Raw genomic sequence first — 25802 nt, forward strand, 5'->3', positions numbered from 1 at the left:
TGAAAACCAGACTCATGGCCATCTAGTTGATTCTGACTCACAGCGACCCTGTAGGGCAGGGTAGAACTGCTGCTATGGGTTTCTGAGGCTGTCACGCGTCATTCAGCAATTGCTATGAAATGGTGCTTGATGCTCGAGACAGATTACGTCACTTCACCTTCAGAATGTGAGCTAGGTGGGTTATCCCCATGAAGAAACTGTGGCGCAGAGAGGTTAAGCATGTGCCCCAGGTTATACAACCGAGCAAGTGGCAAGCCTGGATTTGACCCCCAAACCTGCGCCCTGTATAGCTGCTCTGACTCGTGGCTGCCCCTTAGCCAGTGGAACAGCACCCTGTTGGGGTCATCCGTGGCTCTTTCTGCACATTGATTAGAGGACCCACGCTTTACTGGAATTCTCCTCAGGCAGTGGGAAATTTAAAGCGAAACAAGATCCAGGTGGTGATAATCCAGCGTTCTTGGCCCAGATTTCATGAGTAAAGACTCTGGCTGACCTGTCTCGCCAAAATTCAGTCCCTTTGACTCTCTTGAGGCCCACGGACTTGCTCACTGTGAGGCTAGCTGTAGAATGATGCCCAGGGTGCTGCTGGCCCTTAGTGTGCCATCTCCCAGACCTGCGTGGCATTGGATGGCTTTCTGCCGAGTGGAGATGGTGGCCGGGTGAAATAGCAGTCAGGTGCTGGAGGGCCCGTAGAGACTTCTGTGGCAGGAATGCCATCTGTGTAGAATTCTCTCTTTGGCTCCACAATCGCCAGTCTTGGGATTTAACCGGTTGAATATCTTTTTCTAATCTGTCAGTAGCCTGCATATTACATGCAACTTTTAAAAATACATCACCCTTTAACCACATCTTGACAAAGTTCTGCAGGCAGATTGAATTTCTTTTAAAGAGATTTGATGCTTTCTCTTTTTTGTCACTTTGATGTGTCAACAAAATCTTACTGTGGTGTAGTGCATTACTTAATATGGACCTTCTAGCCGTGCTCTTTATTACTCTCGCCCACTGTTTGCGTGGGGATATGCATATAAGGGGCCTGTGGCCCGCCTTAGGGATTGGCTAGCCAGCAAGCTGTATGGAAACCATGGTGGTTAGGGTCTTGTGCCAACTTGGCTGGGCCATAACTTTCAGCAGTCTGGCAATCAGGTAATAATGTCATTTGTCAGCTATGTAATGCTATGAATGTCCTCCATTTTATTATGTGATGTGGTTCTTGATTTTGTGATATGTTTTCATCTTAGCCTAAAGGCCTACGGGTATGGTCTTATTTAGTAGTGAGTTGTCCATCATATTGTGTCAGAACAAGGGAGCATGTATCTTGAACCTCCAAGGCTACCACAGTCACCAGCCTTACCACTTCAGTCAAGTCACTGCGTCCCTTGCACCACATTGCTCAAGTAAGGTGTAAGGTGTAGTCTGTAGCCAATGTAGACTTTTTGCTTTGGCAAAGGTCTCTCTTGCTCCGGATCCCATGTCTGGCTTGTCGTCAGCTGATCTCTGGGGCTTGGACTTTGAGCCAACAGCCTATGATCTGACCTGATTCACCAGGTTCCACCATGGTGTGAAGCCAGTCATTTGACCTGCCAATTTGGATTCATAAGCCCCCGCAGACAAGGAAGTCCAGAGAAGCTTCCAGTCTGATGTCTGATTCACGGGTTTGGGATTTGCCAACCTCTCCAACCATGCGACGAATCATCCTTGATTGTTTGTAAGATGTTGCAGTGATGGGCTGGAGACTACGAATGATGGACATTTGGGATAGCTTTCACTTCCTTTGTATGGGAACCAGCTTCATGCCTATCCTTCTAAAAGTATTCAACTACTTATTGATGAAGATTTCCCAGTTTTAAATATTTATTCATATAGTCAGAAGTATGTGGCATACAAATCCTATTCCTTCCATGATAGGTGGAGATGCAAATAAGGAGCAGCCCAGAGCAGCTGTAGCACACTCTCAACCTTCCCCATTCCACTTCTAGTGAGTTGATTCCAACTCATAGCATCACTGCATTGGGTTTCTAGGACTGTGCATCTTTACAGCCTCATCTCTTTCCCACAGAGCAGCTGGGGGATTTGAAACTCTGATTTTATGGCTAGCAATCCAACGCTTACCCAACAGCACCACCAGATCTGGGTTGTTGTTTTCATCTCTGGAAAAAAAACTGAATCAAGAGTTGGGACCCTTAATGGTCACCAGATAATTTGGGATAGCTACATTTAAAAAGAAAGCCACCTATGAAATTTGTTAAAACTATAGATTTCGAATGCTCCAAACGCTAAGATATTCTGGATAGGGAAGTCTGGGACAGTGTATAGAAGCCTATAATGTATTTTTTTTTTTTTAAAAACCCAGAGACGTCTGCTCTGTAGCTATGTCTGGGAACCACAGAGCAGGTGGGTGTAGAGCAGGCTTCCTCAAATTGCGGCCCGCGGGCCACCTGCGGCCCACCGAGGACATTTATGCAGCCTGCTGGGTGTTTTTGCCCCGTTTGCTTTTTTAATTAAAAATAAGATCTGTGCAGTGTGCATAGGTATTTGTTCATAGTTTTTTTTTAAGCTACAGTCTGGCCTGCAACAGGTCTGAGGGACAGTGAACTGGCCCCCGGTTTAAAAAAGTATGAGGACCCTTGGGGTAGAGCCAACAGATTTTGAGTTGGGAAGGAACTTATGGGGTGTTTGAAAATGCAGGGAATTCTTGTGGGTCTGGAATGGGTTGTATAGGGGTAAACAAACACAGTTATGGAGACACAAATAGGAGCCAGATGATGAAGACCTTTCAGGACTGGCTAAGGGGCTGCATTGTGTGCCATAGGCCTTAGGGACCCATTGAAGGGCTTTGAGCAAGAGACCATTTTGATGAAAATGGTACTTTACAAGATTGGTTGCTCAGTGGTGAGCGGAGTGGAATTGGCCCAGCAAAAGACCCACTGGTGTGTGTGTGCAGTGGCCCAGGCAAGAGTTGTGGTGAGCACCTGGACGGAGCTAGCTGTGTGTGTGTGTGTGTCCTTTGTAAAGCTGGCCTGCCAGCATAGAACTGGAACCTGAGACCTGTTGTTTGAAGCTACTTTCCAGGAAAACAAATTCATAATTTATCAGTATTGCTCTCATCTGTTTTGACCATTAAAATGGATGCTTTTTATTGTGTCTTCCCAGGAAGTTTTAGAGAACCCACTAAATAAAGCCACGCAGAGAAGGAGTGGGCAGTGGCAGCAACAGCTGCTGCTGCTGCTTCGGGCAAGAAGAGGGTAAGGAGAGAGCCCTCCTTGCCAAGCACACCTTGTGGTTATCCTGTGGGCCAAAGCACGAAGTCAGGTCTGAAAACCATTGTGGAGAATGCCCCTCCAGGAAGGTCAGGTGCAGAACGTGGTGCGTGGTATTCAAGTGAAATGGAATGATGTTCTTCTGCTCAGACCGTGTCTAGGCCGGGCTTTTCCATATGATCCATTGATCATTTGTGCTGTTAGATGCTAATTGGAATTACATTAGAAGAAAGGACTTAAACTAAGTAAATTCGGGAACTGCAGGGCTCTGGACTTCTGTTACCACCCCCCACAGAAAGACTATGCAGTGCTTCCTGAACTTCCCTGTTGAATCCCAGCCCCCCCTTTCCAGGCTAGTAGTTAAAGGAGTTCTCTTGGTGCAGTGAATTATGCCTTTGGGTTTGTAACCACAAGGTCAGCAGTTCAAAACTACCAGCAGCTGTTTGGGAGAAAAATGAGGCTTTCTGCTCTTATGAAGATTGACAGTGTGGGAAATAGACAGGGGCTGCTTTCTACTCTGTCCTATAGGGTCACTCTGAGTACGAATTTACTCAATGCCAGTAAGTGTGGAGGCGAGGGATTAGCAAACTCGGGCCTACAGACCCAAGCCATCCCACCGCCTGTTTTTAGAAACAAAATGTTATCAGAACACTGCCGAGCCCACGTATATTGTCTGCGGCTCCTTTCACACGCTGGCAGGGTGGCGTAATTGCAGCAGCAACTGCGTGGCCCGCTCTTCGGCTCTTTAAGACAGAGCTTGCTGATCATGCTCTGGCCGATCCGTGGACCTAGTGAGTAGTCACTGAAACCCTAGGCATCTGGGAGATCAGCCATAAGGAGAGATAGCTGGGCGGTTCTCGCACTGCTTGGCAATGAACCTGCTGAGTTGTATTCTGCTGCTACACTACTACATGAATTTCCTCTTGACTGAAGATATTTTGCCCCCCTTCGGGCCACCGTGCAAGATTGAAAGCTGAGCTCCAGGGGTCACTCGTCTGTGACCCACCACATTTCCTCCATCCCTGGTCTCCAGGCCAAACCGTTTTCGAATGGGATTCTCCTCCCGCCCAACAGTTGTTTAAAAGCCTATCACGTCGCGTTGTCTTCTTCAGCCTTCCGATTGAGATCCCATCCCCACCGTGTGGGTTGCTACCAATTCCTTTCACTTGCTGGGCTCAGAATAATCCTTCTAAAACACAAGTCTACTCAGATCATTTCCCGACTTGACAAATCCTTGGGCAACCCCGGGCCCTCAGGACAAGCCCCGAATTCCTCAACCTGAGTGTGTCAGTTGGGGTTTGGTAAGGGAAACCGAAACCATCCCAGGTGGAGGAGAGGATTCACGTAAATCAAGGAGTTAGGTACTTGCAAACATGATTTCAGGGTCAGAGCAGCAAAGAGGAAGGAAGGTCAGGCCAGGCCTGCTTGGGCTTTCCGCACGTTGGTGGGACGGGCGTTGCAAGCACTGAAGGGCACAGCTGGGAATGATCTGGCTGGCTGTATCCCCTTAGTAATGACTTGCAGGGAAATGCCCCAAGGCCACTATCACCAGCTACCTCGATTGCCAGCCACGTGCAGGCTTTTCTGCCCACCCCGGCCAGAGCAGCAAGGGTATCAGCAAAAGTAAGGCTGCTGGTTGGTTTTTCTTTTTGCCCTCTTGATTTCATGGGTGAGACTCATTGGCAACCAAGCTTCTGGAAAAGTCACTCTGTCCTCTGCACTGTAGGGATGTCGGGAGCCCCGGGAAAGTGCTGAGTCACCTGCAGACCCTCCCGGGAATGGCCTGTAAGACCAGGCACGAGCCACCCCTGCTGCGCTCCACCAGCTGCTACTCCCACCCCCCACCCCGTCCCCCCTGCTAGACTCCAAATCCCACCCATGGGAGTGTGTGCGTCTCCCTCCTCCTTCTGGGAGCACTTTACCAAGTGTCCTTGGGAGCAGCACCTGCGATAGGGAGTCCTGGAAAGTGATTTGTGGAGGGAGAACTGTTCAGGAAAACTCTAGAAAAAAGACGAGGGAAGCAAGAGAGGGCAAAGGAAAGAGCTCAGCAAGGATGTGACTGCAGGTCCACACGGGGAGGCCTGGCGGGGTCCACACGGGGAGGCCTGGCGGCAACAGGACTGGTCTTTTATGCCTTCCTATGAGTGCTGCTGGGAGGGGTGGGTGAGAAGTGGGTACCCATTAAAGAAGTCAGTAGTAAGTCCTTGTAGCCACCCTTCAACATGGTGAAGGGACGGAGGAGCCAGCCAGATAAAGGGGATCCGGGTACCACACCATCACCTACACCTGGCTTCCTCCTCGTCTCCAAGTACCTTCCCTGAGATGAATGGGCGAGCCCTTCTGGTGAGTGAGCCTAAGGGCTATTCTCTCTGGATCTGTACCGGTTTCTGGGAGACCAGTTGAGCTGAGCAAGGACCACATGTCCCCTCAAGCCCAGGAAGGGGCAAAATCCCAGAATGTTCTCCACAGCACCTTCTAAGTTCCAGTGAGCTCTTAGGCTTTTCACTGTAAAGTGAGAATGAAAATATATTTGCCATTCGTGGATAGGGGAATGGCAATATTTAAATACAAGATAAATATTGTCGCGCAGAGCCGTAGCTCTAGCTCCAATGAGCTCTTTGCTACAAGCACATTTCCCTGCCTTGTCACATTCAGTCCGGGTATTTGTTGTTAACATATGGAGCCCGGGGGAAAGGGCCACCATTTGTAATGTCTGTTGTTTGCAGATATTTATTTCATTCACCAGCGTCGGGCTCGGTGTGGTGAATTACCACGGCCCTTCTAGCTCTGGTTTTTGGAACTCCCACCCAAAGTGGTGGTGGGGTTAGGTGCTATGGAGTCGATGCTGACTCAGAGAGACTCTGCACATGCACAGCAGAACCCCGCCCATCCTCACAGGCATCCGTTCGTCTGAGCCCATTGCAGCAGCTGTTGTGTCAGTCCATCTCCTTGAGGGTCTGCCTCTAGCTTCTGAGGAGCACTCTGGCTCCACTTCTTCCAAGATAGAGTTGTTGATTCTTCTGGAAGTCTGCAGACCTTTTGCCTCTGAATAATTCAGATACATCCAGTATTCTGCTGATTGTCCAACTGTCCCGCGCTTATGAAGCAACGGAAACGAGCCATGGCTTGGGTCAGCAGGAGCACCTTAGTCTTCAGAGGGACACCCTTGGCCTCCCTTCCTGCAGAGAGAGCTTGGGCAGCAGATTTGCCCACTTGAAGACATCATTTGGTTTCTTGCCTGCTGCTCCCATGGGCATTGACTGCAGAGCTAAGCAAAAGGAAGTCGTCGACAACTGCGATCGTTTCTCTGTTGATCAGACTGCCCTATGGTGTTTTTCTTTTTCTTTTAATTTTTATTAATATTTTTTCTTTTTTTTTATTAAAAAACATTTCATTAGGGGCTCATACAACTCTTATCACAATCCATACATATACATACATCAATTGTATAAAACACATCTGTACATTCTTTGCCCTAATCATTTTCTTTTTCTTTTTTTTTAAATTTTAACAATTTATTAGGGGCTCATACAATTCTTATCACAGTTCATACATATACATACATCAATTGTATAAAGCAAATCTGTACAGTCCCTGCCCCAATCATTCTCAAAGCATTTGCTCTCCACTTAAGCCCCTTGCATCAGGTCCTCTTTTTTTTCCCCCTCCCTCCCCGTTCCCCCCTCCCTCATGTGCCCTTGGTAATTTATACCTCGTTATTTTGCCATATCTTGCCCTATCTGGAGTCTCCCTTCCCCCCTTCTCTGCTGTCCCTCTCCCAGGGAAGAGGTCACATGTGGATCCTTGTAATCAGTTCCCCCCTTCCAACCCACTCACTCTCCACTCTCCCAGCATCGCCCCTCACACCCTTGGTCCTGAAGGTATCATCCACCCTGGATTCCCTATATCTCCAGCCCTCATATGTACCAGTGTACAGCCTCTGCCCTATCCAGCCCTGCAAGGTAGAATTCGGATCATGGTAGTTGGGGGGAGGAAGCATCCAGGATCTGGGGGAAAGCTGTGTTCTTCATCGGTACTGCCTCGCACCCTAATTAACCCATCTCCTCTCCTAAACCCCTCTATGAGGGGATCTCCATTGGCTGACACTTGGGCCTTGGGTCTCCACTCTGCACTTCCCCCTTCATTTAATATGGTATATATATACATATACACATATATACACATATATACACACACTTATCTCGTTTTTTTTTGCATGATGCCTTATACCTGGTCCCTTGGCACCTCGTGATCGCAGTGGCCGGTGTGCTTCTTCCATGTGGGCTTTTTTGCTTCTGAGCTAGATGGCTGCTTGTTCACCTTCAAGCCTTTAAGACCCCAGACACTATCTCTTTTGATAGCCGGGCACCATCAGCTTTCTTCACCACATTTACTTGTTCACCCACTTTGGCTCCAGCCGTTGTGTCGGGAGAGTGAGCATCATAGAGTTCCAATTTAATAAAAGAAAGTATTCATGCATTGAGGGAGTGTTTGAGTAGAGGCCCAAGGTCCTTCCGCCACCTTAATACTTGACCTATAAATATAGACACATAGATCTATTTCCCCATCTTCCTATATATATTTGCATGTACATGTCTTTGTCTAGACCTCCATGAATGCCCTTTGACTCCTAGCTCTTTCCTCCATCTCCCTTGACTTTCCTCCTGCCCTACTACCATGCTTCATTGCCACCTGGGCTAGAGTATACCTCTTCTCTAAGCAACCTTACCCTTGATCATTTCCCATGGTGTTTTCTTTACATCGAGTTGCAAGTCATACCAAACAAAGGGTGCAGGCTGTGATTTTCGTCAGTGAATGCTTTAAGTCACCCTCACTGTTATTTTCAGCAAGCTAATATAAGCCTTCTCCCAATTCCGATCCCATATTCTTCTCCATATAGGCCAGCTTCTTCCGTGACTCACTCTGCGTGCAGATTGAGTCAGTATGCTGAGAGAGTAAAAGCATGCTGCACATGTTTCCTGATTGTAAACCATGCAGGGTTTCTTTGTTCTGTTCATGTGACTGCTAATTGTGCCATGCCTAGGTTCTGCATGAGCACTTTAGCATCTTCTGGATTTCCCATTCTTCTCAGTGCTATCCATAGTTTGTTATGATTCCCGCAGCAGTCAAGTGCCCTTGCTCAGTCATTAAAAACACAAATTAACATTCTTCTGGTATTCTCTATCAGCCAAGATCCCTTAGGCACCGGTAGTGATATTCCTTAGGCCACATTCTCTCCTAAATCCAGCTTGAATCTCTGGCATCTCCCTGATGATGTAGTGCTGCGACCATTGCTGTATTATCTTCAGTGACATTTTCCTTGTGTGGAATATAAATATAATTGGTCGGTAGATTCCACATTCTATTGGGTCATCTTTTGTTGGAATGAGCACAGATATGGATCTCCTTGTCAGTTGGCCACGTAGCTGTTTTCCAAATGTCTTGGCATAGACAAGTGGGAGCTTGATCAGCTTGTTGACCCATTGCCATTGGTATTCTGTCAATTCCTGACGCCTTGTTTTTGATGAATGCCTTCAGTGTAACCCGAAGGTCTTCTTCAGAATCATTGGTTCTTGAGTGCATGCTACCTTCTGAACCCGTTGAAAGTTGACCAGTTCTTTTTGGTACCATGACTCTGATGTTCCATGCATCATTCAAAATTTTCCCCATATAATCTTGTATTATTGCAACTCGAGGCTTGTAATTTTTTCTTGCGTTTTCTCAGCTTGATGTGTGCTAAGCAGAAGTTTGAGTAGAACTATGTGCATCACGAGGTGTTTGTTGCTCACCACGGGGGTTAAACAGTGTGCTCATAATGTAAATCAGGTATAGGGCACACCTGTGGGGCTGGGCCCGTACAGATTATACATGTGGAACCATATCATGGGGATTGCTTACTTTGCTACCCTGCGTGATCCCAGCTTCAGACAAGTGGGATCTCACTACCATCCAGAAAGAAGAGTCAGACGTGGAGTGCGCCCTTCAGCTCCAAGATCCCTGTGCTGGCACCTCCTCAGTCCAGGGGACAGAGAGCTGTTTTGTTGGAGACAGACAGAGACAGCCAGAGGTGGCAAGGAGCAATAGTAGCGACATGCGGGCAGCAGAACAATGCGACAGCGAGCGGCGTGTTGAGTAACCCACGTTAAGAAAGCTGAGTACCCCGTGGCCCCTGCCGAGGTAGTTCGGTTTGCAGATCCACCGAGGTAGAGCTGAGTACTTTGGGGCTGAGGCTTACTGACAAAGAATAGCTGCCTCTGTGGCATGTGATTGTCAGAGCTAAAGGAACGTTGTAACACCAGCCCAAGCAGGGCAGAGGCCAGGCTGGCCCAAGAGGCCTCAGAGAGTCCAATGTCCAAATGCTGAGAGCCCGAGAGAGACCTGCTGGCATAGCTGAGAAGAGGCTGTCCTGATTGAAGAACTGACTCCTGAAGGTTCCTGAACTCAAGTTACAACCTGCTACTTCTCATGTGAGTTCTGAAGGACCATGGCAAGGGATGATCAAACCCAGTGGAGCAATAGCGAATGCTGCGGGGGAGGCATGGTTGGTGGTAAAAATAGCAAAAAGGATTGTGTTAGTCTGGGTTGACTAGAGAAAGAAATTCATGGACACTGACATGTGGATAGGAACGAGCTTCATAGACAAGAGCAGTTGAATATTGAGAAAGCATCCCAGCCCAGTCCAGATCAAGTCCATAAGTTCGATATTAGCCCATATGTCTGATACCAATCTATAAAGCCCTCTTCAGACTCAGGAAACACATGCAATGATGCTGAATGCAGGGCAGTCACAGGCCAGTGGGTAGAAAGTCTTTGGATCCAGTGGTGGTGTGAACATGTCAGCATTGGCAGGGGTCTCCACATAGCTCCTCCAGGTCCCAGGGCACAGGGTCTGGCAGCATAGTGCCAAGCGTCTTGTCAGTAGCGCTTCCTTAGCGAGTGGGCAGAGAGAGAAGTGTCTCGCGCCTCCAACGGGGAAATAGAGCATTTCCCAGAATCCTCAAGGGAAGGCCATGCCCATGCAGAGGCCTCATCGGCTATACAATGATGGACAGGCTACACTCCACCTCTTCACTCATACTCCTCTAAAGTTGACAACAGATTATATACCACAAGGTCGAAGAGAGGCATGCCTGCCCTCTGCCTCGTAGGAGTTAGCCCTGCGCCGTGGATCTTGACTTGCTTCCCCCGCTTGTGAGATTAGAGGAGGGCAGACGTTGTCCCCGGGCCATTTTTACACAGGCATGGGATTTCGGTTCAAATACCCGAAATATTGGAGCAAAGACATGTCTGAATGGCGCTATTGTTGCCCCATTCTTGACTACACTGAGGAAACAGGCAAAATTGGTGACTTAGAAAATTCTGTGTGAAGAACTAGCAGCTGCCCCTTCTCCCTTTGTTCTGCCTTTCAGCTTTGGGCTTGATAAAAGTCTCATACAATTCATGAAGGAATAAGAATTAGTTTATTGAAAAGAGGGGATTTTGTGCATCTAAATCGTTAGTTTCGTTGACCATACAGTTGAGTTTCTTCCCCCACCTCTTTTCCTTGGACGGCCTCTGCCTCTGACAAGCTTTGCCTTCTTCCGGTGTCTTCACGGGCTGCAGGCCTCTGAGTGGTCGGTGGATCGATCCATTGGGAATAGTAAGTCTTGGACCAGTATATAGGGCCAGGGCAGCCGCACGTTTCTTCCCACAGAGATTGATGAGTGGAGTCAGCTTGACGTAACACGGTGGGATTGTCAGCGATCATAAAGTTGGGAAGCCCAGGCCCTTTAGTTCAAGGTCAGGCAGGGATAAACATTTTCAGAGATGGCTCACAGCCTGCGCCTTCAGCCTTCCCAACCTCGTGCTCCGGTGTTGATGCGGTTAGAGACGCAAGGGCCACCCAGGCAGTGACGGAGACCTCTGCTGCTCTATGTGGAATCCTCCTGTGTGTTGGAAAGAGGGTCACTTTGTCATGCCCCCTCAGTATTACTTTAAAATACTTCATCTCCCCATGCCAAGGATGCATTAGAGCAAACCCTTCCCTCTGTCCTGATGATGGAGAAGAACCGACTGACCCAAAGGCTAGGTGGCTTTGTCTGTCACTCCACTCTCCGGTGGCTGGTAACAGCAGAACACGTAGACTTGGGGCCAAACATGTTTCCAAGGAATAGAATCTGGAGTGGAGGCAAGAAGAGTCTTTGGGACCAAGTTGTATCCTTCAGCACAGTTTCCTGGAAGCCCTGTGAGCCCCGGGGGGCCTTTGGGCCCTCTCTGGGCTGTTAACAAAGCCCATGGGTGGCTTCCCTTTGACTTGTGGATCCTGGCGGGCTTGCATTCCCCAGGCTGCTAGACATGCATGGCTCCTGGGCGGCTTCACTGGAATGTCTCCCAGGACTTCCAACCGGGCGTGCTGAAAAGTGAACTCCTCTTTAAACCGAGTCTTCCTGCGTCTCCTGTCATGGGGAAATGGCCTGAGCAGCTTTTTGGTATCCCCACGCGGACATTCAGGGGGTCCTAACACAGAGGGCCCTTCATGAGCGCACATGAATCCCCTTTCTCTTGCATCTCTTCACACGTTCTCCTATTAGCTCCTCAGGCGGCAGCTGAAACATCACCTTCTCTCCAGTCTTGAGACACACCAGACTAGGCGTCCCTGCAGCCTCTGGACTTCCGCACCAGAGTCCTTTCCCCAAGGGAATGGATACAGTTGCCTGCTCATCTTTCCGTATCCCCCACTGCACTGGCAGCTCCCTGTGTGGTACCGATGTGTGTTGTTCATCTGACTACCCGTCGGCAGGTGCCTGTCACAGATGCCTGATAAACACTCAGGCCTCAGAGTCCCTGAGGCAGTATAGTCTGGCTACACCTGAGGGTGTACAGGGGGGCTTGATGAAGATCGTAGAAAATGGCATGGGAAGATGATGGGCGTTGTCTCCCAGGAATGTTTTCAAGCCCCCTCGTAGAGCCTGGTGGTTACAAACTGAGCTCTGAGTGCGCGTGGAGAGCGCACTGATTACAAACCAGCGTTGGGTCCTAAGGCCTACATTCACACCCTGCTATTTGCGTGCTCTTGTGGGGGTGGGGGGCTTTCTTACCTCCTCCAGCCTCCATCTCTTCATTGATGAGATGGACATCATGACGCCTTCCGAGGGCTGTACTGACAAAACGAGAGAATCCAGCAGAGCTCTACGAGCGGTGCCCGCTGCATGGTAAATGTTCAGTGTTTGTCAATGACCTTTACCAGAGATGGCAGTAGTAAGGAAGAAGATCCATCCATAACGGAAAAGAGAACTCGGTGGCCTTAGAAACCAGGCCGTGCTGAGGGGGAAGAGGTGGAATACGGAATAAGGACCCAGGTGTCTAGCTAGAGCAGTTACAAGAGTTGCAGGTGAGGGTGCCCTGGGAACAGATGAGCAGAGGGGGAAGTGGGGCAGGAGACCGGAAGCCAGAAGCTTGAGAGAGCTTCTAGGTGAGTGGTGAGAAGTCCCAATCGGAAAGGGGAGGTAGGGTCCCAAGCAGGGGGTGATCTAAGAGACGGGGGCTGGGCAGATGCCAGGGACTGGAGTTTAATCAAGATGGACAGGGGTGCCAGAGGGTCGACGGGGAAGGAAGACTCAACTTGGGGAGCAGTAGTGCTTGAAGAAACACATGGCAAGAGGTTCAAGGATGTCAGCTTGGGGATGAGGCAGTCACTCTGGCAGCTTGCTCTGCGTCACTACCTTGAGATTAGGGTCTGGAGAGAGACCAGAGGCGGTGTACAGTAGCAGACCTGGTGTTCTGATGCAGCTCGTTGACAGTGCACATCACTGATGGGTAGCCACCGATGTTAGAAAGCGCTGGAGCTCTGAGTTCTCCCTGGTCCCTTGCCCCGTGCTCTTGCACCTGCCTGAAAGCACCTGCTCTGTGTTCAGGGCCTTGCTCGCACTGAGTCCTGAGTGCTCACTGACCTCAAGCCTTCTGCTCAGAGACCAGGTACTTTGTGTGTGTGTGTGTGCGCGTGTGTGTCTGTCTGTCTGTCTCTCTCTCACACACACACACACACACACACACACACACACCTACACCCTTTTAAGGTAAAGAGCTATATAAGGGGGCTTTAACAAATGTGTGGGAAATGATTCGTTTTTAATTCCATTTTTTCCGCAAACATTTTGAAGGCCCTCCATATTTATGAGAGGCTGTATTGCCAATGGAGCATTTCTTCAGATGGGGTGGTCTAGCACGATGGTGGTTTTTGTAGCACTTGAAGTAAATTTTATATCATCTTTGTCATTTATGTTTCCCCGCGTACCTTCTTATCTTTGGTGTGCAACCTTGTGAGGTGTGGGTCTCTTAAGGAACCCACGTGGCCGCTGATAGAAGAAAGCCCCCTGACTCCTCATCCTAAGGTCCCCCGGTGCTGCAAGCAGAGCTGGGAAGGTGAGCTGCAGTGCCTGGCAGAGACCTTTGTGAGGATCAAGGGACCTGCCTGAGTGAATTTTCCCAGAGCGACTCGTCCTGCGCCCCCGCTTATCTGTTCCCCAGGTGGTTTCTCAGTTCTGTGTTTATGCTCTCTGTTGCTCCAGTCTGAACCACCGGCCGAGGCTGAGGCGCCCCCACTGTCGAGCAGAGGCCCCGCCCAGGCTGCGGAGAGTAGTCCTGCCAAGAAGGTAAGTAAGGCAGCTCGGTGCCCTGAGGATAGCTCGGTGCCCTGAGGACGTCATAGCCTCACCCCAGGCCACATGGGGCTGCAAGCAAGTCTGTCATCATGCAACATGTGTGTCCTAAAGGAGCGTCAGTGTTAAGTGGCTTAACATTTGGATCCTTGCTTCACGTTAGGTCCTTTCAATTCCTGAGCTGTGCACTCGGCTGTCCACAGAGATCTGTGCTCCCATCTTCGACTTCCAGGATGACTGTGGCCGGGAGGGGGGCGGGGGCTGTGTGGACTTGGGTTTCACCAGATCACAGGAGGTGCCGGGGGGAGGGGCAGAGGCCTTACAGAAAACCCCTATGAGACTCTCCTCCCTTGTCTTTGAATCAGGGGTGCTTCCTTTTTTTTTTTTTAAACATTTTATTAGGGGCTCATACAACTCTTATCACAATCCATACATATACATCCATCTATTGTATAAAGAACATCTGTACATTCTTTGCCCTAATCATTTTCTTTCTTTTTTTCCTACATTTTATTAGGGGCTCATACAACTCTTATCACAATCCATACATGTACAGACAGAATAGGCATCCATAGGGTTGCCTACGCTGTGGCTAGTGGGTTCAAATTACGAGCCTTCTAGTTAGCTGCTGGATGATTAATCCCCCGTTCCACCAGGGTTCCTCAAGCAGAGGGCTGTCGACTGCTTGACACATTAAAAGTGAAGGCAAATAGGGAGAATCTGCCTCTAGTGTTCATTGAGCTGGAAATCGGCCTTGTAATTCTTGGCGATGGATCTAGATCATCTGCCTGGCTTTGGGGACAGAGGACAGGGCCACTGGGGCATGGACACGGGCAAAGAGGAGAGTCATTTGCTTTTTTTTAACACTTTGATTTTTCACCCCCCTCCTTGTTTTGTTTTTTAATCCATAGGATATACCACACGCTCAGCCTCCATCAAAGCCCATCCGCCGGAAATTCAGACCTGAGAATCAAGCTCCAGAGAACACTGAGCATCCTCCTGCTGCTGGGGGACCAGCTTCTGCCCCAAGTGTGAAACCCCATCCCACAGTGCAAAAGTAAGTCAAGGTCGAACTGGGAGCAAGCCGCGAAAACTCCTTGTCAGCCTGCGGCTGTGCGTATGCCTAAGGCAATTTGCATTTCCTCTCACAGACTGAGAAGGGGTCCATGGCTAGTTTCTTACCTTGATGTCCCTGGGAGGGCATTGAAGTCTCTCAATCATGTAGAAGGAGACTCGAGGAGCCATAAGCTTTCAGGCGTTCCTGCCATGCGCTTAAGAAAACACGTTCGATTATATCTGTGGTAACCACCTTGCTTTCTCATCTCCCATGTGGACCCTTTTGAGCGAGAGGGGGATATTGGTACTAATTCTGGCAGGTCACATGCTGAAAACAGAAACTGTAGTGGACAAGCTGTAACCCAGGGTCACCCTGGCTACACCCGGCTAGCCATTTGACTGTTGACGGAACTTGAACACTGGTATGAAAATAGTCCATGTCCAGGGGTGTGAGGGACGATCCTGGGAGAGTAGAGGGTGAGTGGGTTGGAAATGGCGAACTGATTACAAGGATCCACGTGTGATCTCCTCCCTGGGGGACGGACAGCAGAGAAGGGGGGAAGGGAGACTCCGGATAGGGCAAGATATGACAAAATAATAACTATAAATTATCAAGGGCTCATGAGGGAGGGGGGAGCGGGGAGGGAGGGGAAAAAAAGAGGACCTGATGCAAAGGGCTTAAGTGGAGACCAAATGCTTTGAATATGATTAAGGCAAAGAATGTACGGATGTGGTTTATACACTTGATCTATGTATTTGTATGGATTGTGATAAGAGTTGTATGAGCCCCTAATCAAATGTAAAAAATAAAATAGAACTTTACCTATTGAAAAGAAAAAAGATAGTCCATGTTTTCCTCAAGTGTGACAGATGTAGGCCAGGCGTGTGCGCGCGCTCCGTGCGGCTGACTGAAGTTCATGTAGGATTTTGCTGCTAGTTCTGCTGTCCTTTTCCTTCAAACGTGGCCGCCGGGACCACCCGCGGGCTTTGAAATGCTACCCAAAAAGGGCCGCCCAGTTAAGACTATTTGTCCGGAGGAAATATCTACCAGAACGGTTGGGAATAAATTGAACACAAAGTATTGGGAAAACCCCATTTCAAAGCTTTTCTTCAGACCGTGAAATGGGAATGACTTTGTCTCACTTGGTGCCGGTCTGCCTGCCCACCTGCTGGCCTTGGACTGCTCCTTTGGAGTCCCCTAATGTTGGCTCCTATGCTAATTCGAATGAGTGTACTCTTTCTGTAGGCAATCGTCCAAACAGAAGAAGGCGATTCAGACCGCGATCCGCAAAAATAAAGAGGCCAATGCCGTGCTGGCCAGGCTGAACAGTGAACTCCAGCAGCAACTCAAGGTGAGCAGGGCTCTCCATGTGTGTCTCAGAAGACTGGTGACTGTGGTGTGTAGGCTTCATGCTGTGTGTCAGCTCACAGGCCACTTGCTGTGTGTAAGTTCAGAAGCTGTGGGGAGCATTCTTTGTCATCCCCAAAGCTCCTGGGCACACCCTCGTTTATGTCTTTCCTGAATGGTGCTCTGCTTACAGACAGCGCAAAGAGCGTGGCCTTGGTGCTGTCAAAGGCCACTTGTCATCTCACCTTCTCAGGAATACCCCCCTTGTCCCTATCACTTCTTTCTTTCCGTCATCCATTCTCTCCTCCCCACCTGACTCACCCCCTCCCCAGCCCCTGGCCTATTCTGGATCTTTCCCCAGGTTTTCTCCTCTCCTGTCCCCACTCCGGCGTGATCATTCTGGCCAACTCCAGGGGCCAGTGCTTTCATAGCCATGTAACAGGGCTTCACTTTTCAGAAGCATTCTGTACCTTCTCAGATCGCTGTCCCCAGAACTTGTGGGACACCGCTCTTCTCAGCTGTGCTTTCCACCTCACTGTTGTTTCCCTCACATTCTTTACTGGCTTTCTCTTGCCTGACTTCTTGATTAAGTTCTTCCCCTTTGCCCCCAAGGTCTTGGTAAAAATTTCAAACACAGGAAAGCTCAATCATTCTGTGAATATTCATTTTTCTACCACTTGCATTCTCCAGTTAAGATTTTGCTAGATGCTGTATGTATTTTATCATGTATCTGTCTATTAACCCCATCCATCAGTTCATCTTTTTTTGACATACCATATATGCTAGTGTATAAGCTTAGTTTTTCAGCACATTAAAAAATAGTTTTATTGGGGGCTCATATAACTCTTATCACAATCCATCCATCCATCCATTGTGCCAAGCACATTTGTACATTTGTTGCCATCATCATTCTCAAAACATTTTCTTTCTACTTGAGCCCTTGGTATCAGCTCCTCTTTTTCCCCCTCCTCCCCCACTCTGCCCTCCCTTATGAGCCCTTGATAATTTATAAAGTATTATTTTATACCAGAATATTGGGTACATGACACCCCACAGTATGCCTTGGACGCAACAATTCTGTCATTCAGCCTCCTCAGGCCATGGCCAGCCCACTTGCATGCAGCGCAGTGCAGCCTTTTTTGTTGCCCGGTCGTATTCCATGTAGCGAATGTGCCAGTTCTTCCACATCAAAGGGCAGCAGGACGGTTTCTAGCTTTTGGCTATTGTGACGAAAACTGCCTTCTCGAACAAGTCAGCATGGAACTATGCTCTCCTTTCTTTCAGGCACATCCATAAGATTAGAATTAGTAGGTAATATCAGTGTAATTGATTACTTTTATTAGAAATGATCAGAATTTCCCCCCAAAGATAGTAGAGTTCCCTTTGTTCTAGATTCTTGCCAAGAACCTTGTTCTTTTTTTTGGAGGGGGGGCAGGGGTGGGGGGGCATCTTGTGGTGACGTTTTATTTTGCACACTTGCCTATGTGTGTGTTGACTTTTCGGATAACTTGTTTTATGAAGTGAGCTCACATGTTGGTGGCCATTTAAGAAATGGGATGTTTACTCTTGTAGGTGGGCTTTGAGTCGGTGCTCCCTCCAGATCTTGGAGGCGGGTATTTGACATATATGTGTTTTATGAGGGTCTCCTGCCAGTCTTTGTTCTGTCGGTTCCGTTTATTCATTGTATCTTTCCATGAGCAGAAGGTTTTGATTTTTTTTTTAACAATTTATTGGGGCTCATACAATTCTTATCACAGTTCATACATATACATACATCAATTGTATAAAGCACATCTGTACAGTCTTTGCCCTAATCATTTTTTTCTCCTCTTTTCTTCTTTTACATTTTATTAGGGACTCATACAACTCTTATCACCATCCATACATATACATACATCAATTGTACAAAGCACATCCATACATTCCCTGCCCCAATCATTCTCAAGGCATTTGCTCTCCACTTAAGCCCCTCGCATCAGGTCCTCTTTTTTTTTCCCCTCCCTCCCCTTTCCCCCCTCCCTCATGTGCCCTTGGTAATTTATACATCGTTATTTTGTCATATCTTGCCCTATCCGGAGTCTCCCTTCCCCCCTTCTCTGCTGTCCCTCTCCCAGGGAAGAGGTCACATGTGGATCCTTGTAATCAGTTCCCCCTTTCCAACCCACTCACCCTCCACTCTCCTAGCATCGCCCCTCATACCCCTGGTCTTGAAGGTATCATCCACCCTGGATTCCCTGTACCTCCAGCCCTCATATGTACCAGTGTACAGCCTCTGTCCTATCCAGGCCTGCAAGGTAGAATTCGGATCATGGTAGTTGGGGGGAGGAAGCATCCAGGATCTGGGGGAAAGCTGTGTTCTTCATCGGTACTACCTCGCACCCTAATTAACCCATCTCCTCTCCTAAACCCCTCTATGAGGGGATCTCCATTGGCTGACACTTGGGCCTTGGGTCTCCACTCTGCACTTCCCCCTTCATTTAATATGGTATATATATACATATACATATACACATATATACACATACATACAAACACTTATATCGTTTATTTTTTTTGCATGATGCCTTATACCTGGTCCCTTGGCACCTCGTGATCGCACTGGCCGGTGTGCTTCTTCCATGTGGGCTTTTTTGCTTCTGAGCTAGATGGCTGCTTGTTCACCTTCAAGCCTTTAAGACCCCAGACACTATCTCTTTTGATAGCCAGGCACCATCAGCTTTCTTCACCACATTTGCTTATGCACCCATTTGTCTTCAGCGATCCTATCATGGAGGTGTGCAGTCAATGATAGGATTTTTTGTTCTTTGATGCCTGGTAACTGATCCCTTCGGGACCACTCGATCACACAGGCTGGTGTGTTCTTCCATGTGGACTTTGTTGCTTCTGAGCTAGATGGCCGCTTGTTTATCTTCAAGCCTTTAAGACCCCAGACACTATCTCTTTTGATAGCCGGGCACCATCAGCTTTCTGCACCACATTTACTTGTTCACCCACTTTGGCTCCAGCCGTTGTGTCGGGAGAGTGAGCATCATAGAGTTCCAATTTAATAAAAGAAGGTATTCATGCATTGAGGGAGTGTTTGAGTAGAGGCCCAAGGTCCTTCTACCACCTTAATACTTGACCTATAAATATAGACACATAGATCTATTTCCCCATCCTCCTATATATATTTGCATGTACATGTCTTTGTCTAGACCTCCATGAATGCCCTTTGCCTCCTAGCTCTTTCCTCCATCTCCCTTGACTTTCCTCCTGCCCTACTACCATGCTTCGTCGCCACCTGGGCTAGAGTATACCTCTTCTCTAAGCAACCTTACCCTTGATCGTTTCCCACCAGACCTGCCACTCCCCCTTCTCTACCATTTGGGGTCCCGTGTTTTTCCCTTGTCCCTGGGTTTGTTAACACCACTTGAAGGTTTTGATTTTGCAGAGGTCGAATTTTGTTTTCTTTTTTCTTTGGTGGCTCTTGTTCTTATCCAAGGACAGTTTGCCTACCTGCAAGTCTTCTAAGCACTTAATTGTTTTAACATTTATGGTTCAATCTGTGATCTATCTCAAGTTAGATTTTACGTATAGTATGAAATTTCTAGTCAAGGCCAATGTTTGGTTTTTCTTCATAGGGCTACCTAGTTAGTCCAGTATAGTTTATTTGAAAAGACTGTTCTTTCGCTCTTGGGTTATGTGGGCGCCTTTGTCAAAAATCTATTGACCTCAAAGTGCAGGTTTATTTCTGGGTTTCTTTGTTCCATTCATCTGTTTCTTCATCCTTGATCCTAACGCCTATAGGACACAGTCTTCGTTATTGTTACTCTTTAGTAAGTTTGAAAATCAAGTAATATAACTACCTATTTTTAAAACCATTTTTTGGGAGCTTATATAGCTCCATCCGTCCATCCTTCCATCCATCCATCCATTGTGTCAAGCACATTTGTACATTTGTGCCATCATCATTCTCAAAACATTTGCTTTCTAATTGAGTCCTTCCCTCTCCTACCCTCCCTCCCTCATGAACATTTGATAATTTATAAATTATTATTTTTTCATGTCTCTCACTGACTGATGTCCCCCTTCACCCACTTTTCTGTTGTTCATCTCCCAGGGAGGGAGTTACATGTAGATCGCTGTGATTGGTTCCCACTTTCTTCCTCCAACTCCTGGTATCACTACTCTCATTATTGGTCCTGAGGGTTTTGTCTGTCCTGGATGCCCTGTGTTTCTGGCTCTTATTTGTACACATGTACAATCTCTGACTTAGCTGGATTTGTAAGGTAGAACTGGGGTCCTGATAGTGGGGGGAGGGGGTAAAGCATTAAAGAAGTTGAAGAAAGTTGTATGTTTCATCAATGCTATACTGCACCCTGACTGGTTGGTCTCTTTCTGGTGACCCTTCTGTAAGAGGATGTCCAGTTGTCTACAGGTGGGCTCTGGGTCTCCACTCTGCACTCCCCTTATCCACATTGAGAGGATTTTTTTGTTCGGGGTCTTTGATGCCTGAGACCTGATCCCATTAACCCCTCATGATCACCCAGGCTGATGTGCTTCTTCCATGTGGGCTTTGTAGCTTCTCAAACCTTTAAGACCACAGAAGCTATATCTTTTTGATAGTTTGGAACCTCATCTTTCTTCATCACATTTGCTGTGCACTTGCTTTGTCTTCAGTGATCGTGTCGGGAAGGTGAGCATCATGGAATGCCAGTTTAATAGAACAAAGTGTTCTTGTGTTGAGGGAGTACTTGAGTGAAGGTCCAGTGTTTATCTGCTACCTTGATAATTAACATATAAATATATGTACATAGATCTATCCCCCCATTGTTATATAAAAACATATTTACATGTGTACATGCCTGTATCTCGACCTGTGTAAATGCCCTTTGCCTCCTAGTTCTTTCTTCTATTTCCTTTTACTTTCCTCTTGTCCCACTATCATGTTTGGCCTTCATTCGAATTTCAGTAATTCCTCTTGGGTATATTGCCCTTGATTAAGCTTTACCAGACATTCTATGTCCCCCTCACCATCGATTTAGGATCACTTGTTGTTCCCTTGTCCCTGGGTTTGTTAACATCCACTTTCTTTCCCCACCTCCCTTCTCCCATGTCCCCTTGCCCACCTCTCCACCCCCCCACCCTTGAACCATTGGTCCCGTTGTTTTTTTCTCTGAATTGTTTATCCAGCTTATCTTATCTAGATATACATGCAGAGACAATAATAAGCACAAAAACAAGGCAGAGCAAAATAAACAACAAAAATTTTAAAAAGCCTATAAATAGTTCCAGGTCTGTTCATTGATTTTTAGGCATGTGTTCTGGTAGAGTCTGATGGGGTGCCATGCCCTGATCTCAAAGTCTATTTTTGGTATTCCCCAGGGATTTCATTGGAATTGTGCCAATTTCTACAAAAGGGACATTTGGCCTGGCTGTTAAAATATTGAGGATGGTCTTATCTTTCTTATTCCTTGTTTATGTTTTTAATCTTTATATTACTATTGTTTTTGTCCTCACCATGTCATTTCGTGTTTGCTCTTTAGTGTTTCTGTTGGGTTTACCAGTCTGTGAAGGACAGAAGGAGTGGATGCGCACTGATAAGAACTGATGCAAGGGTTGGTAGGAGATGTAGGGGGTGGTGGGGGGGAGATGGGGAGGGGGAGGGTATTTGGGGAGCAAACAATGAAGGCGGGAGGGGGAGGGAGCACTAGAACAGAATGTGATTACACAATTCATTTTTAATGGGAGGGGGGAGAAAATGTTCTAACATTGATGGTGGTAATGATTACCCAATTCTTCTTGATATAATTGAGTGAATGAATTATATGGGATGTGGATTATGTGCCAATAAAACTGTAAAAAGAAAAAGAAAAAAGTGAAACAAAACCAGAAATCCCTAAAGGGACATTTAGGAGGAGGACAGGGTTTTCCATGAATCTGTAGCCCAATCACAGGAGTGCTGGTAACAGTATGATTAGGCATTGGCTGCTAAAATGAAGGTCAGCAGAGTAAACCCACCGCCTGCTCTGGGGGCAAAAGAGAAGACTCTCTGCTTTCATAAAGATTTACAGTCTTGGAAACCCTCGACTCTGTCTCTGAATTGACTTGATGGGATTGGGTATGCTTTGGGAGGACGAGCCCAATTTGACATATACATAATACCGAGTCTCCCCTTCCATGACCAGAGCATCTCTCTTCTAATTACTTAGGTCTTCTAGAATTTCTAGTAGTTCTGCAGACTGTACAAATCTTACATAGCTTTTAAAATTTTCAATCACAAGCATTTTGGAACATTATTATGAATTGAAGGCACCCTAATGGCCCTATTGGATAAGCACTGGACTGCTAACCTTCAGGGCAGCAGTTCAAACCCACCAGCTCACTCCTAGGGAGCTAGGTGAGGCTGTCTGCTCCCATCATGAGCTACAACTTCAGAAGCCCTACATAGGATCACTATGACTTGGGATTGACTCCATGGTAGTGGAGTTATCAATGGAATAGTTTTTTATGTCGTTTTCGAATTGTTTACTAAGGAGCCCTGGTGGTGCAGTGGTTATGCGTTGGCCTGCGCACCGCAAGGTCGGCAGTTTGAAGCCACCAGCTGCTCCCAGGGAGAAAGATGAGGCCTTCTATTCCCATAAAGAGTTCCAATCTCAGAAACCCACGGGGCGTTTCTGCCCTGCTCTGTTGTGTCACCACGATCAGAATGGCAGTGAGTTTGTTTTTGTTTCTGATTCTGTCAGATTTCTGATCATCACTTCATTGTTGGAGAGTTTCCCTTCTCAACTTGTGTCCCTTCTACACTAAAATTTCCTTTCTGGCAACAAATGTACAAATGTGCTTGACACAATAGATGGATTTATGGATTGTGATAAGAATTGTACGAGCCCCCAATACAATGATTTTAAAACAATAAATTAATACAGGAAAAAATATTCCTTTCACCTCTTTTTGCGGATTCTGGTGGTGTCTTGACAGGACCTGGTCATAGCCAGCTGAGGGAGCCAGAGGGGGCCACCCAATGGCCTTTCTCTTCTTCCAGAACACTTTGCTCTCCCTGGAGTCGCCGTGGTCTTGTTGGTCTCATGCACTCAGTTACCTTTTCGCTCACAACCAGCGCAGCCCCGGCCATGCTGATGCTGTTGCATGTCTTCTCAAGTTGTGTAGCGCCAGCAGTTCCCCCCTTTCAACCCCTTTTCTAGAAGAAACTTCTTGCTGTATCCCATCTCTGCTGGGTGCCTCCTGCCCCTGGAGCCTAGGGGCCAGCTTGTGGTCTTTCCTCACCCCTGTCTGAAGGCTTTCCTTGGGAGAAGATTTCTCCTGTCTCGCGTCATCTTTCTTGATGTACTTGCTCTTGTTGCTGGAGTCAATTACAAAGAAAACGGAGGAGGAGAAAGGAGATTTAAAAAAAATTGGAACCCACAGTGTTTGAGAATGATGAGTTTAACTTCACACTTAGTTTGAGTGAAGAATTCTAGGTTGGAACATGGTGTCCTTTAGAATTTTGAGCAGCAGTTCTCAACCTGTGGGTCACGGCCCCTTTGGGGTTTGAGCGACCCTTTCACAGGGGTGGCCTGATTCATCACAGTAGCAAAATGACAGTGATGAAGTAGCAACGAAAATAATGTTATGGTTGGGGAGGGGTCATCACAACATGAGGAACCAGATTAAAGGGTCGTGGCATTAGGAAGGTTGAAAACCACTGATTTAGAAGAAGGCATTATTGTCTACCTTTTAATTCAGCTATTGAAAAGCCAGAAATGGACCTTTCTCTCCCTCCCACTTATGAATTATAAACAGAACGCACGAACACCTGTCTGAAAACTCCAGAAAGGAAACATGAACAAGGCACCCAGAGTTCACAGGACCCAAATTTCAGTCACCCTTCCCCCACAGCCCCCAGTAGTCTGACCTGAACACTCCACTCAGCCTCATGTGGGGAAGCGAGCACTGTGGGTGGAGGGAAGGAGATCGGGCAGCAGGCCTCCCCTCTCCAGCTCTGGGGCTGGACACGCTGAGGCCTCCTTTTGCTCCATTCTCCTGTGCCTGGCCTCAGGGCAGCTGCCAGGAGTGGGAGCTTGGAAGGAGGGAGGGAGCCTCCTTCCCAGAAGATGATGCCACACCTGGGCCGGGGTCACACTTCAGAGCTCGCCCTCTTGTACCAGACTGTGATGTCAGAGGAGGTGCAGTTTTAAAAGTGTAGTGTGTCTGCCCGGAAGGCCCCAAAGCAAGTGAGGGCTAAAAGAGAATGAAGGTCACACTCTACCCAAATGCTTAACCCTTTGGCATGACGTCATCTCCTGCCAGTGTCCTGGTGGCAGAGTGGTTACCCATGGGGCTGCTAACCACCAGGTCAGCAGTTTGAAACCACCAGCCACTCTGTGGAAGAAAGATAGGGCTTTCTACTCCTATAAAGAGTTCCTGGCTCGGAACCCCCCAGGGGGGCAGTTCTACACTGTCCCGCGGGGTTGCTATGAGAGGCCATCGACTTGATGGCAGTGAGTTGGGCTTGTTTGGCTTTGGGGTTCCCCTGTGTGGGTGTGATGCATTAGGGATGCACCCGAAGAATGACCTCTCTCTTCTTTTATTTTTCTTCTCTGCTCTGCACCACTCAGGAGGTTCACCAGGAGCGCATTGCATTGGAAAACCAACTGGAGCAACTTCGCCCCGTCACCGTGTTGTGACTGCCTCCTCAAGGCTCGTGTGACCCTCCTTGCCAAGGTCGTCCCTGCAAATGTTTCCACCCAACTCCTTGCCCTAGATGTCCGTGTCCAGAGCTGCGAGCAGCTGAAGTAGAATCCATGTCACCTTTTCTCTCGCACTTTACCTGTACATTTCACTGCAGTGGGAAAAGAGAGAGAGACAGAGAAGAGCGCGTGAGCGCTTCAACTGATGGTCACAGTGAAATGTCAGTTAGCAGTAGACTTGTAGCCCCCATTCTGAGTACTTCTTCAAGGTGGTAGCTGCTGCTCCTTACCAAAAATCAACCTGCTAGCAAACTAAAAAAATAACTTAGAGCCGTCTTTAGTTAAAGAAGTTATGATTTGTACAAACATCTTATAGTCAAGTACCTTCAGGATGCTTGTTTTATTTTTGGTATGCCTATCCTCGTACACATAGGTTGGCTTCCTGAATAATTGGGATTCCAACTGGATAGTCTCTGGCATGAGGATACTAAAAAAACACACCCAGAAAATAACACAACAGCATCAGATTTAGACTGGCGCTCTGCCCTCCACCACTGTCTGCCAAAAATTGCTTCTCGAGTGCCATTTTGATATTATATCTACCTATAAATAATACATGACTATTGTTTTCTATTGAATGTCAAAGACTTACTGGGTCTTTGCACCTCTGGAAAGCAGAGGTTTGGGCAATGATCTGTTTAACTTGGCCAAGATGGGCTGTCAAACCAGATAACTCAGTCCTTTCATGTAAATTTTTGGGCATGAGCAATCTGTTTTAACTGCCTCGCCCTATCAAATTAAATAAATAGTTGCCAGATCTCGACTTTTATCCTGC

The 25802-nt window shown here is 47.6% G+C and overlaps 1 protein-coding gene across 1 annotated transcript in view; it reads left to right on the plus strand.

The window, feature by feature from the left end:
• Positions 1 to 25565, plus strand: part of REPS2 (RALBP1 associated Eps domain containing 2) — a 210535-nt gene extending 184970 nt beyond the window's left edge. Inside the window, exons 17-20 of the mRNA XM_075539155.1 lie at positions 13805 to 13888; positions 14806 to 14951; positions 16197 to 16302; positions 24896 to 25565. Of these exons, the coding sequence (XP_075395270.1) occupies positions 13805 to 13888; positions 14806 to 14951; positions 16197 to 16302; positions 24896 to 24964 (405 nt within the window). The 3' untranslated portion in view covers positions 24965 to 25565. The remainder of the gene's footprint in view (positions 1 to 13804; positions 13889 to 14805; positions 14952 to 16196; positions 16303 to 24895) is intronic.
• Positions 25566 to 25802: the final 237 nt, after the last annotated feature.

Source organism: Tenrec ecaudatus, chromosome X (genome assembly GCF_050624435.1).
Source record: "Tenrec ecaudatus isolate mTenEca1 chromosome X, mTenEca1.hap1, whole genome shotgun sequence".
NCBI lineage: Eukaryota > Metazoa > Chordata > Mammalia > Afrosoricida > Tenrecidae > Tenrec > Tenrec ecaudatus.